The following is a 14,951-nucleotide window of genomic DNA, read 5'->3' on the forward strand; positions in this document are numbered from 1 at the left end:
TAGTATGCACCGTTGGTAAGACTCGTCGTTTCGAAGCATCAAGTGACGATCGGGTGTGATAGATTCTACGTGTGCATACAACGGATGCAAGTTAGATTTGCACATGCAAATACTAAGGTTAAAACTTTACGAGCCTAGCATGTACAGACATGGTCTCGAAAAGTCGTCATGATATGATGGATAAAATTATGAGTGAAATTGTTCATCATATTACAAAGTTACTAATAGTGAAATCTGAAACACTTGTCATATGATGATCAACTTCAAAGTAAGAACCTCAAGGTTATTGGTATTTGACCAACAAACCTAGAAGTTATTGATGTTGAAGTGTTTTTCTGGATAATGAGGAAAGCTAAAAGAGAAACTGCAAAAGATATTTTGGCAGAAAGAAAAGAAAAGACTAGAAAGTCTAGCTCAGGTGTATATAAATGATATACATGTTATGGTTGTATTCCTAATTAAGTCACACTATAAAATTCTTGGGTATTAGTACTATATTGGTTGGTATGAAGTGTCATACAAAACAACGCAATACAAGAATACAATGGCCTAAGTGATTGACAAGGAATATGATAGGAATGCACGTCTGGAAAAAAATAAAGTGTTATTATGTTCGTCGTTGGCATTCTATCTAGCCCTTAGAATTTATAATAAAGAACTTAATAATTGTTATTTTGCTCTGGTCAAATGAAAACAATGAGTTGTTCAAATTATGACATTACTCCATGTACGATGGATAAGTTATTATAAATCTTAATGGTGAAACACACATACATAACACTGACGCTAAAATGCCATAAGGCAAATGATTTGAATTCCACTTATTTGTGGAACCGCCATTTAGGTCATGTTAGAAAGGAACGCATGAAGGAACTCCATGCAAATGGATTTTTGGAGTCATTTGATTTCTGAATCATTTGGCGCTTGCAAATCTTTTCTAAAGAGAATGACTAAAATACCGTTTATAGGCCAAGAGTTGAACGGGCAACTAACTTAGTGAAAACATACATGATGATGTATGTGGTTCACTGGACATAGTTGTGTGCGGGAGATTCTTCTACTTCATGAAAACTTCAAACAATGAATTGAATATATATATGTGGATATATTCGATAAGGAAGAAGTTTGAAACATTTGAATAGATTCAAATAAATTTCAGCATGAAGTGGAAAACATCGTAATAGAAAAGTCAAATATCTATGATTGGATCATAGTGGAAATATTTGAATTACGAGTTTTAGCGAACATCAAAGAGAATTATGAAGTTGTTCTACAACTCACGTTTCTTGGAGTGTCATAGTGATGATGAAGTATCCAAAAGACGTATCCAAACCTTGTTGGATTAATGATGAGATAAAATATTGATGCCATTATATTTTGTGGATTATGCTTTAGTGACTACCGCTTTTACACTGAATAGAGCATCATCATGATCCGTTGAAATGACACCATACGAGTTATGGCATGGGTATGAACCCTAATAGTCCTTTCTTTAAATTTTGGTCTAAAAGTTTACAACCAAAATCGGATAAATGTCTTTGTTGGTTATCCCAAAGAATTGATTGGGAATTCTTTCCACTATGAAGTAAACGACAAAAGTGTTTGTTAATGTTACTTGCTTATTTCCAAGAAATTGTTTTCTAGCGAAATATTTGAGTGGGAGGACAATAAAACTTGATAAGGTTTATGAACCTGAGCATAATGATCAGAGTAGCGCAGCATCGGAAAATGGTTCCGGAAGCGACCACAACGATCATGGCTCCCATGACTACAAAGTGTTTTAGCCATGAAGATCGAAGTACATATTGAACCTTGTAGGTATGGTTTACTTTGTGATCAAATAAATGATTTGTGGACAAAGGATTGATTGTGAACAATGATAAACCAACTACAAACAAAGAAGTTATGATGGGCCCTGACTCCTTTAAAATGGCTATACGCCATGAAATCCAAGATAGATGAATACTTTTTGAAAGTAAATAGATCTATAAAATTGAGGGACTTGGATGAAATATCCTTGAAGAAGCTTGACTTGTCGAAAAGTTGTTTATGACAAAGTTCAAAGAGTTGACTACGACAAGATTAGATTTTCCGTAGCAATGATTAAAGTCTATATGGATTATTCTAGTAATCACTACATATTTTCTTTATGAGATATGTTAGTAGGATGGCAAAATACATTACTTATCAGAAGTGTGTATTAAAGGTGTATACAAGATACAACCAAGAGTTTTGCTGATCCGTGGAATACTAGATAGGTATACGAACTTCAAATTGGATGAAGTAAGTATCACGGAGTTGGAATCTTCACCAAATGAAATAGTCAAAGAGTTTTTGATTTCATCAGAGACGATGAAGAGGCTTGCATTTGCAAGAAATTAAGTGGGAGCGCTAAGACACATTTATAATACTTTATGTAGGTGACATATAGTTGGTTATAAATGATGTAATTATATATACTTGATTAAAAGGTTTCATTGAGAAATTAATTTCAATGAAAGGATATGGACTGAAACATATCTAGTGTCAAGATCTATAAAGATAGATTGAAACACAAAATAAGTTTAAGTCAAAGTACATAGAATGGATATTGAAATAGTTCAATATAGAAATATTAAGAAAATGTTCTTGTCATGTGAAGTTTTAACAAGACTTGAGTGTATCTGATACTCAATGAGTAAAAACACATGAGTGATTATGGATCACGAGTAATATGTACACAATCAGATGTCCTGTGCGCTAAAATGTTATGAGCATATACCAGAATGATTCATGAGATGATCATTGGACGACAGTAAGAGTATCCTTGAGTACTTTAGAAGAACCAAGGATATATATATATAGTTTTGTATGGAGAAATGACAAACAAATCGCTGTAATGTGATTACACCGATATTTTTTTTGTCACATATAAAAATAGAATTTCAATCTCAAATTAGACTAAGTGTTGTTTTAAAGGTAGCACAATGAGCTAGAAGTTGTCTATGTTAGATTTAGAATAGTTCTAAATATTGTGACGGATTCTAGAAACGAAAGGCAGAGTATGTCATTGTTTTGACAATGACTGAGGATGTTAAGTCAAGAAGTTCTTTGAGAACTTGGTGTAGCTCCGACAGTGTCAGAATTTTGAAGCTATATTGTATGTGACAATATTAGTGACTTATTTCAGACCGCAGAATTAAGGTTCCACCAGAAGATCAAACATATTTAATGCCAACTCATTTGGAAATGAGTGATGCGTTGAGACGCAAATGAATTACAAAATACATACGGTTCTGAGCATGTCAGATCCGTTGACTAAAACCTCTCCCGTGAGCAAAACATGATAAAGCACCAGAAGGCCAAGGTGTTATATCTTTACAATGTAATCTAGATTATTGACTCTAGTGCAAGTGGGAAACTGAAGGAGATATGCCCTAGAGGCAATAATAAAGTGGTTATTATTTATATCTTTATGTTTATGATAAATGTTTACATACCATGCTATAAGTGTATTAACCGAAATATTGATACATGTGTGTTATGTGAACAACAAAGAGTCCCTAGTATGCCTCTTAACTAGCTTGTTGATTAATGGATGATTAGTTTCATAATCATGAACATTGGATGTTATTAATAAAAAGGTTATATCATTATATGAATGATGTAATGGACACACCCAATTAAACGTAGCATAAGATCACGTCATTAAGTTATTTGCTATAAGCTTTCGATACATAGTTACCTAGTCCTTATGACCATGAGATCATATAAATCACTTATACCGGAAAGGTACTTTGATTACATCAAACGCCACTGCGTAAATGGGTGGTTATAAAGGTGGGATTAAGTATCCGGAAAGTATGAGTTGAGGCATATGGATCAACAGTGGGATTTGTCCATCCCGATGATGGATAGATATACTCTGGGCCCTCTCGGTGGAATATCGTCTAATGTCTTGCAAGCATATGAATAAGTTCATAAGAGACCACATACCACGGTACGAGTAAAGAGTACTTGTCAGGAGACGAGGTTGAACAAGGTATAGAGTGATACCAATGATCAAACCTCGGACAAGTAAAATATCGCGTGACAAAGGGAATTGGTATCGTATGTGAATGGTTCATTCGATCACTGAAGTCATCGTTGATTATGTGGGAGCCATTATGGATCTCCAGATCCCGCTATTGGTTATTGGTCGGAGTGAGTACTCAACCATGTCCGCATAGTTCGCGAACCGTAGGGTGACACACTTAAGGTTTGATGTTGAAATGGTAGAACTTGAATATGGAATGGAGTTCGAATATTTGTTCGGAGTCCCGGATGAGATCCCGGACATCACGAGGAGTTCCGGAATGGTCCGGAGAATAAGATTCATATACAGGAAGTCATATTCCAAGTTTGGAAATGATCCGGTGCATTTATGGCAGGTTCTAGAAGGTTCTAGAAAAGTCCGGAAGAAATCACCATGGAAAGTAGAGTCCCGGAGGGACTCCACCTTGCATGGCCAGCCAACCCTAAAGGGGAGGAGTCCAAGGTGGACTCCCCAAGGGTGGCCGGCCAACCCCCCTCATGGAAGGGGGGAATCCCACCCCAAGTGGGATTCCCACCTTGGGTAGGTTTCCCTACACATGAAAGGTTTTTGGTTCGGGTCTTATTCGAAGACTTGTAGTCCAACACTTGGGGCTTCCACCTATATAATGAGGGGCGTAGGAGAGGGGGCTGACCACCACAAGCCCATAGCTTGGCTGCACCCCTAGGTGGCCGGCCACCCCCTCTCCCAAACCCTAGCCGCCCCCTCTCTCCTCCTCTTCTCCCGCACGCTTAGCGAAGCTCCGCCTGAGATCTCCACCACCACCGCCACCACGCCGTCGTGCTGCCGGATTCAAGGAGGAGGTACTACTTTCGCTGCCCGCTGGAACGGGGAGAAGGACGTCGTCTTCATCAACACCGAACGTGTGACCGAGTACGGAGGTGCTGCCCGATTGTGGCACCGTGATCAAGATCTTCTACGCGCTTTTGCAAGCGGCAAGTGATCGTCTACCGCAGCAATAAGAGCCTACTCTTATAGGCTTTGGAAATCTTCAAGGGTTAGTCTTGATCATCCCCTCGCTGCTCCCGTCTTCTAGATTGCATCTTGGCTTGAATTGCGTTCTCGCGGTAGGAAATTTTTTGTTTTCTATGCAACGAATCCCTACAGATTTTTCTGCCCATTCTATTCTATGGTGTGAGGTTAGAGGTAAAAAAAAATCATGTTTGATGCTATTTTAATCAAGAATAAAATTATATCCTGATGAACCAGAGAGCACATAATATTCTACTCATTATAGCATATCAAAAGATCCAAGTAAAAATCGTTTTGACACTCAAAAAAATGATCTAACAAAGTAAGGCAGAATCTATCCAAATTTTTTGCTGCAACAAAACTATTTTTTTTTCTCAACTTAGGCACCTCAGAAAATTAAACCAATTTACTTGAATATAGAGGATGAAAAGTTACAGCTATTGTGAATTTATCAAGATTTTAGGAGTTATCAGAAAAAGACAAAAATCGTGTACTAAAAAGTGCAGCGCAGAAATCCGCAACTCCATATTATGTTTGCAACTTTAAACATTCAAATAGAGAAAAACTTAATACTTTATTTAAAAATCAAAGAGTAAACTTAAAAGAAAACTAACATGCTACAACAAGCATGCAAAAATGAAAAAAAAAAAACACAAATAAAAACATTTCGGGTTGCTTCACGGTAAAGCGCGTTCTTTATGTAGTAGACTTACTTACTTTGATTGAAGTGATATGGTAATTATTTGATTGAAGCGCAAGATGTTTGTTTGTGCGTGCTTTGCAAGCCCGAAGGCGAGCACACGAGGTCTCTGCGTTCCATTGCTTCTCCTTTTTCTTCCTTTGTTTCTTTGTTTCCTTCCCCTCCAAGCCGAAGCAAAGCCAAAAACCAGATCGATCGATCCACCATAAGACCCACCTCCCCGTCCGGCCCCACCTCCAGACGGACACTCCACGCCACACCGCCGCCCGCCCGCACCGCAGCCCCCAAATCCCCAAAACCCTAGACGCCGACCATGGCGGCTGCCGCAGCGGCGAACCTCGCGGGCCGGCCCGGCGTGCGCGTCGTCGTCATCGGCGACCCCGGCACCGGCAAGTCCAGCCTCGTCGTCGCCGTCGCCACCGAGCAGTTCCCCGAGAACGTCCCCAAGGTCATGCCCCACACGCGCCTCCCCGCCGACTACTTCCCCGACCGCGTGCCCATCACCATCATCGACACCTCATCCAGGTCAGCCCCCTCCTCCATCCTCTCAAGATTCAACCCATGTCTTGGATTCCGATTGATTTGATTGCTCGATCGATTTGGGCCGGTGATTGACCCCCGTTTCTTGCACGCGCCGCAGCCCGGAGCAGAAGCCCAAGCTCATCGCCGAGTGCCAGGCCGCCGACGCCGTCGTGCTCACCTACGCCTGCGACAGGCTCTCCACGCTCGAGAGGCTCAGCACCTACTGGCTCCCCGAGCTCAGGCGCATCCAGGTCATTAACCTTCTTATTGCGTTCTATTTCTGTGCTCGTGGCTGCTGCAGGTCATGATTCGTAGGGTGTTGCCCCTGGTGCTAATGATTTCTGTCTGCTCTCCAATGTTTCTTCAGCTCAAGGCGCCTGTCATCGTCGTCGGCTGCAAGCTCGACCTCAGGGACGACCAGCAGAACAGCCTCGAGCAGACCATGGCGCCCATCATGCAGTCCTTCCGCGAGATCGAGACCTGCATCGAGTGCTCTGCGCTGCGCCAGATCCAGGTCTAAAACACCCCCCCTTGTCTTCAGCCAGCGTTTAGGGAATGTTTACTACAGCCTCAAATCTCTAATTTTACCACCACGCTTGTTATTTCCGCAACAACAATGAAACTGGAACGCTCAATATGCCGATTGACACGTGCTATTGCTCAGCCTAATGTAATAATGTTCCAACCATGCTTTTCTGTTGTGTTTTGATAACTGTGCACTAATGCAACAAGTAATTTTGATTCTTGCATTATTACAAGTCTATAGGTAAAGTCTTCGTTCGTGTATGTCTTCTATAATAACAGTTAATTGACCTGCAGGTGCCCGAGGTCTTCTACTATGCCCAGAAGGCAGTGCTTCACCCCACAGCTCCTCTGTTTGATCAAGAGGCGCAGTCTCTGAAGCCACGCTGCGTGAGGGCTCTCAAGCGCATTTTCATCCTCTGTGACCATGACCGGGATGGAGCTCTCAGTGATGTGGAGCTCAATGACTTTCAGGTTTGTATCCGCTGACTCTGCCTTGCGCTTTCTTGTACTATTAACTTAAGGCTCACTAGTAGTGTCTTATATTGCCATTCTTCTACTTCTGGTGATAATTCCCTTTCCGTTGGTTTTTACAGGTCAGATGTTTCAGCGCTCCTCTCCAGCCTACTGAAATTTCAGGCGTCAAGAGAGTTGTGCAGGAGAAGATGCCTGAAGGCGTAAATGACAGCGGCCTTACCCTGACTGGCTTCCTTTTCCTTCATGCTCTTTTTATCGAGAAAGGTCGTTTGGAAACTACATGGACTGTATTGAGGAAATTTGGTTATGATAATGAAATCAAGCTTAGAGATGACTTCATTCCGACCTCAATTAAGCGTGCTCCTGATCAGGTAATGTTCTGTTGATCACTGTCAGCTATTCACATTTTATTGCCAGTTGAAGCTAGAAACAGCACACATATATTCTGGTGTCACCTTCTTATGACGGCTTGTAATTTCAACTGTACCTTGGGTATCTGCAATCCTGTCTTTACTAGCCATATTACCTGTGTTCTATACCATACTTTTGGTCCATAATATTTTCGTTGGTACTAAAGTCCACTTTCTTTGTCACAGACGCTGGAATTTACAAATGAAGTGGTTGATTACCTGAAAGGAATTTTCCACATGTTTGACATAGATAATGTAAGTTTAATGCATTGATTGCCACAGTTATTGTTTATCCTCCATGATAGTGTCATGCTCTTTATTATTATTAGCATTTTCATTTGAATTGTATCCATAAAAATTTGATCTTCTGAAAATCTGTTTACGTATCAAATCCAGGACGGAGCTTTGCTACCTTCTGAGTTGGAGGATCTTTTTTCAACAGCACCTGAAAAGTAAGTTGCTGATGAAAAAATGAGCGATTTTAGTTTTTGATTGACACTATTTTGTCAAAAAGTGGTTACTGTAATTTACATAGTTTATTCTCTGTTAGTCAACCTTGTATTACTTTGTCTACTAGCTTTGATTGAATCTGTTGATCTTTCATCAAAGGGTTCTTAAGTTTCGTCTATTTAGTCATCTGTCTCTGTTTGCCATTTGCCATTTACATATCTTCATTCGTCTCTTACTATTTCAGCCCGTGGACTTCTGATCTATATAAAGACTGTGCTGATAGGAATGTCTTGGGTGGGTTATCACTTGAAGGATTTCTTTCTAAGGTATTCTTTCAATCTTAGCGTGGTAACAACTTTATTATACGTAGTGTGTACAATAATTTTTTAAGCTGCTCGTTAATTTGTTGGTTGGGTTCAACCTATAAGAAAGCAAGCCCTATTCCGAACTTATATCTTTGTTGTTCATAATGTGACCGTCTTGCACCTTTAAATGAGCTATTTTAATCACTTTGAGAAAGTCAATAGTTTCTTGTAATCTTTTTATGATTTTGCTGTACCTTATTCTAAGTTTGTCATTCTCAGTATACAAAATAACCCACAGAAGATTTTCTAAACACTACACTGGACACATAAGAAACGTAAACCAACTAAAACTGGGATTGAAGTCTTAATTAGGAGTGCTGTGCTCTTTATGATTAAGATGCATCATATGTAGTGTTGTGCCTTGAAAGGCACACGTGTTTGTATGTAAGACAACACAGCTGTTCTGATCTTGTGGAGGTGTGCTTAGAAAACTGTAGGCGAGATTACATGTAGATTTCCCTTTGCTGATTATTAATCTCCAATTGCAGTGGGCTCTTATGACACTTCTAGATCCAGCAAATAGTTTCGCCAACCTTGTATATGTTGGCTATTCGGGCGATTTCAATTCAGCATTTACCATCACAAGGAAAAGACGAGTGGACCGTAAAAAGCAGCAGACTCAAAGAAATGTGTTCCAGTGTTATGTTTTTGGTCCCAAAGGCGCTGGAAAGACTGCATTGCTACAATCCTTCCTGGGAAGGTATTATATACATTTCCCAATGTTTACGCCACAAATTTTCATATCTCTCTGGTACCTTTTAGTAACTCTATTTCACTTTCGATCCTTATTGCAGGCAACCTTCTGAGGCTGTACCAATCAATAGCGACCGGTTTGCAGCAAACACTGTTGAACTGTCTGATGTAAGTAGTTTGAAGTGATATCTGTATTTTGATGGATGTTTCTGCTCTGCAATGATCAATTTTCTTATTCAATATGTATTTTTTATTGAAGGGGACTAGAAAGACACTTATACTGCGAGAGATTCCTGAAGGTGATGTCAGATCATTGCTAAATAACAAGGAATCCTTAGCACCCTGTGATGCAGCAGTATTTGTCTACGATAGGTATGTATTCTGCTGAGTTGTTTTATTGTTTATTCATGACAATCAGTTTCTGAGAAAACGGATAATTGTCTTATAAGTTGTTTTTCTTGCAAACATGGCATAGATTAATCTTCATACTTGTCTCAGTTGGATGTATTGGGTTAAGTGTGGTTACCAAAGGTTTTGTAGTTGGATAAGTGTGATTACCAGGGTTTTGTAGTTGGCTAAGTGTGGTTACCAAGGTTTTGTAGTTTTGTTAAAATGACATGATATCAAGTAGTGTGGTGATGAGTGATCTTGTTAATACTTGTTGTACTGAATATAGTATGGTTACCACGTTTTTTTAGTTGGGGTATGTTGCATTATTTTCTGCCTGGTGTCTAATGTGGCAGTTTGCTGAATTATATAAAGTTTTGATAGCCCATCTTGCGAGGAAAATGATGTTTACTGATTGTTCAATGCTATATTTGCAAAATGTCAGCAAAATTACTTATTAATGTATTTAAAACCACTTTCACATTACCAGAATAGCCTACTGGGCATAAAATATTGATCCTTAATTGGTTCAACTATTCTTCGCTAGTGTGTAAATGGCACTGATGATTTGTTACCAATCAAGATTGAATGCATTTAATAGTAACTCTTAAAGGGGCACTAGATGTCTATGCATAAATTTTGCTTATTTTGTACTCCCTTGGTTCCTTTTTAATTGACTCTGATTTAGTACAAAATGAACCATATTGATCCTTAATTGGTTCAACTGTTCTTCGCTGGTGTGTAAATGGCACTGATGATTGTTGCCAATCAAGATTGAATGCATATAATATTAACTCTTAAGGGGCACTATATGTCTATGCATAAATCTTGCTTATCTGCTGGAGTATATCTTACTTTATGACTTGTTCTTCGGCAATACATAATTTCATTATGCTGCATATCACTGAATGTGACACCTGCAAAATGGCAGCTGTGATGAATTTTCTTGGCAAAGAGCGAGAGATTTGCTTGTCCAAGTGGCTACACATGGAGAAAACACTGGCTATGAGGTTCCTTGCCTTATAGTTGCTGCCAAGGACGATCTTGACCAATCTCCAGTGGCTCTACAAGAATCAACCAGAGTAAGCTGTGATACCATCTTGTTTGACATTTAAGTTTACCATTTTGGTTGGTGAATTAACAAACAGCAGATGTTTTACTGGATTTGAATATGTTTTCTAAATTCGCTCTGTCGGCAAATAATGTGCAAGTGGTTCCTATAGTACATTATTTGCCCGCAGTTCTCTTGATACTACCATAGGCAGGCAGCTTCCTAGTTGTTTATATTATTTATGGAATAACGATAATTTTATCCAATTTCAGGTTAGCCAAGACATGGGAATCGAAACACCAATTCCTATTAGCGTTAAGTTGAAAGACTTGAACAATATTTTCTGTAGAGTTGTTCATGCAGCACAGCGACCCCATTTGAGCATTCCAGAGACTGAAGCTGGTAAATCACGCAGGCAATACCGTCAACTTCTGAACCGCTCCCTCATGGTTGTTTCAGGTAAAGCCAGCTCCTCGATCTTGTCACAAATCTTCTCTCACTAGCCAGGAGTAAATTCCACACAGAACTAAAATATAGATATAGTAAGAGACTAAAGCTGTCTACATATCTCAGCAAAATACTAGCAAGTTCATAACAATGTGAAATAATTGGTTGACATGAAGGTAGGTTGGGAACACTTGTGAACCGAGTCGAAACTGGCATGTTGGGTTTTGTATTGAACAAAGTGTTGTCCCAGTGTGTAGTAGTTGCCACTAGATAATAATTTTGTTCAGCATAATACTTGAGTAAAGCCCGTCCAATACTAACTCATTCTAATACTGGACTAATAATTTGCAGTTGGAGCTGCTATAGGAGTCGTGGGAGTAGCTGCCTACAGGGTTTATGCGGCTAGGAAGAGCTCGTCGTCATGAAGCCCTCGCGGACAGTGGTGAAATAAGCGTGTACTACGGGCAGGTTCATCGTCCATCAAGTGGGATCGTCTAGCTTGATGTGTATTGCTTGTCGAACGTGCTGTTTATGTACAGTTGGGTCATGAAAAGATAACCTGTGGTTTACAATTTAGTTTTGGATGGTATAATGTACGGCAGTCATCAGGCTCTGTTAGATGCTTTAGCTGATTGACTGTCATGACTGGTTAGCTCTGTCAAAATTTTACCACTGCCCTAAATTTTTTTGGCCACATTGCAGTACTCAACTTCTTTACCCGTTACTTTTGAACATTTATTATATGTTTCTTTTAATGCTGAAGATGCAGTTTGAACATGTCTGGAGAACTATTTCTGGATTTTGAAGTGTATGTTCTGTTCAGTTTGAGCGTAGAATATCAAAACTTAACTGTAATCTCAAGGGTAAAGTCCAATAAACAACTAACGCTCAGCCATTTTCTTTCTACCTAACGAGGCAGCTCTCCTTGGGCAGGAAAAAAAGAAAACACAGGCAGTTCCTCCATTGGTCGTGGTCTCGACTAGCAAAGTCGAGAAAGAATCCTGTGTTGCACGTCGGCCGTCCCTGTCCGTTGTGTCTGGACTCCGGTAAGAGCCAGCGAGATACGGCAGCGCCTCGCCATCGCTGATGTTAACAGCCATGCACCGGTGTCGACGCCAAAGCCCGTTCCCTCCTTGCTCTGGTTTGGTTATTCCAATCGGGTCAATCACAATCACGTCAGGTCCTTTTCACGATTCAGGCGATAGAATTGCATGACTGAACTTGCGTTATCATGAGGGAAGTGGCATATGCAGTGACGTGCAGCTCAGGGCTTCTGCTCAACTTCTTCCTCGGTCACCATGATGCGTTGCGTATTACTAGGAGAATACAGTAGCCACCTCGTGTTCACACAACGCAAGCCAAGATTAGACTCTTAAGGTTAAAGATAGAGAAAGTCTCCTCACGCCCTTCGTTATCGACCTGCACATTATGTATCGTTGAAAAACTATTCCGTTCTGCTGAAACAAAACAAAGCTTATCCTATTGCATGATCCTGCTCTAGGTGGCAAGACAACCAACATTCTGATTACTTTTCAGCTAGATGCATGTCGAGCAGACCAAATGTCCTCATCAGGGGCCAGATGTGTATGCACGCATATAGTACCAAAAACAGTGAAAAGATATACACACAGTAGCTGCAAAGGTATACGTGTACCGATTCTCTGAATGTTTGCAATTTTTTCTAGCAAACACATTGTTCATCCATACCAGTTCAGCATATACAAGCCCAGAAAAAACGCTACCCTGCGACCACAGCGTCGCCGGCAGCTACTACTACTAGCATACCACAGCAGTTTCCAATCTTTTTTACAATTAGGTTCTCGATCGATTGGACACATCACAATTCACACACACCAGCCATACTACCGTAGGCAAAAACGGACAGGGTTCAGAAGGGAGAGGAAGGCAGCAAGGTGGCACCAGTGACGACCGGTAGAAGAGCTTGGTGCTAGCTAGAAGAAGGAGCGCTTGGTGGGCACCCTGCCGACGGCCTTCATGAAGTTGGCCAGCTCCAGCACCTTGGCTAGCTTCAGCCCCCGCTTCGCCTCCGCCGACGCCCGCTTGTCCTCCGCCTTGCGCCGCGCCTTGGCGATGTCGTTCTGTGTCTTCTCCACCGCCTTGGCGCGCTGCTCGTCAAGCTTCCTCTGCAAACCACAATTGGGATCGATCAGACTTATTAGTCACACATGCACAGAACTGTTGTTGCTGTTTTCATGGTGATCAAGAAAGTAGATGTCAAAAGCTAACTGTAATAGTTCTACCAGAGAAAGACCACTCTCCTCTCCTAGCGCTGTGAAATCACTCTGTTAACGATCCATCATAGTCTCGCAATTAACAGCCACCTTTTGGCGCAGAAAGTTGCGAGATTGAGCTGTAACGAACTGATGTTTACACGCACGTACCCGAAGGAAAGGGGCAATTGAGAGAAAGTCTGTCTGATGTAACACATCTAATTAACTTGGAGATCTGTTCCTTTCATGCCTTTTCTCAAAGGAAGAACAGATGACTGGTTTGCCAATCAGTTGTCAAAAATCGAACTAAAATAATTGCATCAATCATCCAAGATCTGCTCTGTCTCAGGACCGTGCTAGTTCTTGCAAGAAAAAAAAACATTTTTTGGGCAATTTGGTTGCTGTGTTAGTTTGCCATGCTCTTCTAAGTCTTGGAAGGATTGTTAAGCTTGGTGCTGATTTTCTCTCTCGAGTCTCGATTGCAAGGTAATAAGATGATTGATGCTAGATTGCTTTGCAGGCAGCGATGAAGATGCAGATTAAGCGAACTTTGTTGAGTGATAATTAAGAAGGTTAATTACCTCAATCTTCTTGAGCCATGCGCAGGCCTTGTCCACCTGCTCGGTCTCCCATCCGTTGATGACCACCTCCTCCCGCTTGAAGCGGTTGTTGATCTGTGCCACCTCCGCCGTCTGCCAGGCGGACACCTTGGTCTCCACCTCCTCCTTCTTCACCTGCTTCGCCTCCACCGGCGGCCCGGCGGCGGGGACCACCTCCAGGTCGAGCCTCGCCCTACTGCCGCTGCCGCTTCCGCCCCTGCTACCTCCGGGAGTGGCGAAGGGACGGCCGCTGTCCGGCACGATGGCCAGCGGGTTGTGCTCCTCCAGCTCGTCCTCGCCGATGCTGGTGAGCTGGTCGGCGCCTGGAGGATTGTTGTTGTTTGGGGTGTCGGCCCCTGTGCCGGCGCCGGCGGCGACCATGGCGGTGAACTCGCGGCTCATCGTCATGAACTGCTCCTCGGAGGTGAGCGAGCGGTGGCTGGTGCTGGCGGTGTCCCAGGCGGTGGAGACGCCGGAGCCGGCGCGCGTGGGCGGCGTGAAGGGCGGCGGGACGGTGAGCGGCTGGATCTCGCGCACCTCGGTGACGTCCTGCTCTTGGTCGACGACGTCGTGGAAGGTGGTGCTCGGGGTGGGGAACTGGACCTCGCCTGCTACGTCGTGGTCGGCCCTTGGGGCATCGTCGACCTCCTCCTCGTCGTCGGACGCGGTTGGTGGTGCGTGCCGCTCATGCAACATGGGCTAGCGTCGTCGTCGTCGGCGCCGGCCGGCGGGGCGGCAGTACCATGCGTCGCCGGGGAAGAGCCTGCGCGCGGTGTCCCTGCGGTGCACGTCTGTGCTCTGATTGGGTTTTCGCGTGTGGTGTGGTTTGTGTGCGTGTTCGGCGAGGTTATATTAATCCGGCGCGCGCGAGCGCGGGTGCGGGTCAAGCGAAGACGAAGGCGATGGATGACATGTGGGCCCGGGCATGGGTAGCTTGTCGCGCGTGGCGCGTACTGCGGGATGACACGTACTTGTCGTGGGGTCAGTGGTGCTCCCTCGAGATTGGGCATAACGCAAGTGGCTTCTTGTTAAATGTCCTAGTGGTACGTTCCG

General features: G+C 42.4%; 2 protein-coding genes across 2 annotated transcripts; one reads left to right on the forward strand and one right to left on the reverse strand.

Annotated features, from left to right (window-relative positions):
- The first annotated feature begins 5,920 nt into the window (after nucleotides 1–5,920).
- Nucleotides 5,921–11,845, forward strand: LOC127292203 (mitochondrial Rho GTPase 1). Its single transcript, XM_051321561.2, has 14 exons — nucleotides 5,921–6,269; nucleotides 6,385–6,517; nucleotides 6,634–6,780; nucleotides 7,086–7,262; nucleotides 7,385–7,636; nucleotides 7,862–7,930; nucleotides 8,072–8,127; nucleotides 8,370–8,451; nucleotides 8,979–9,190; nucleotides 9,285–9,351; nucleotides 9,443–9,555; nucleotides 10,502–10,652; nucleotides 10,894–11,080; nucleotides 11,420–11,845. The coding sequence occupies exons 1-14, from the start codon at nucleotides 6,058–6,060 to the stop codon at nucleotides 11,491–11,493; spliced, it is 1,932 nt and encodes a 643-aa protein (XP_051177521.1). The 5' UTR covers nucleotides 5,921–6,057; the 3' UTR covers nucleotides 11,494–11,845.
- An 854-nt stretch (nucleotides 11,846–12,699) lies between these two features.
- LOC127292204 (remorin 4.1) lies at nucleotides 12,700–14,736 on the reverse strand. Its single transcript, XM_051321562.2, has 2 exons — nucleotides 13,881–14,736; nucleotides 12,700–13,212 (listed from the first exon to the last, which is right to left on the reverse strand). The coding sequence occupies exons 1-2, from the start codon at nucleotides 14,592–14,594 to the stop codon at nucleotides 13,021–13,023; spliced, it is 906 nt and encodes a 301-aa protein (XP_051177522.1). The 5' UTR covers nucleotides 14,595–14,736; the 3' UTR covers nucleotides 12,700–13,020.
- Between the last annotated feature and the right edge of the window lie 215 nt (nucleotides 14,737–14,951).

This window comes from Lolium perenne, chromosome 4 (assembly GCF_019359855.2).
Source record: "Lolium perenne isolate Kyuss_39 chromosome 4, Kyuss_2.0, whole genome shotgun sequence".
Lineage (NCBI taxonomy): Eukaryota > Viridiplantae > Streptophyta > Magnoliopsida > Poales > Poaceae > Lolium > Lolium perenne.

Coding starts and splice junctions, on each gene's coding strand:
- LOC127292203 (XM_051321561.2), top strand. CDS start 6,058: ATGGCGGCTGCCGCAGCGGCGAACCTCGCGGGCCGGCCCGGCGTGCGC. Junction 7,263..7,384: donor TGGAGCTCAATGACTTTCAG/GTTTGTATCCGC, acceptor TGGTTTTTACAG/GTCAGATGTTTCAGCGCTCC. Junction 10,653..10,893: donor CTCTACAAGAATCAACCAGA/GTAAGCTGTGAT, acceptor ATCCAATTTCAG/GTTAGCCAAGACATGGGAAT.
- LOC127292204 (XM_051321562.2), bottom strand. CDS start 14,594: ATGTTGCATGAGCGGCACGCACCACCAACCGCGTCCGACGACGAGGAG. Junction 13,213..13,880: donor CATGGCTCAAGAAGATTGAG/GTAATTAACCTT, acceptor TGTGGTTTGCAG/AGGAAGCTTGACGAGCAGCG.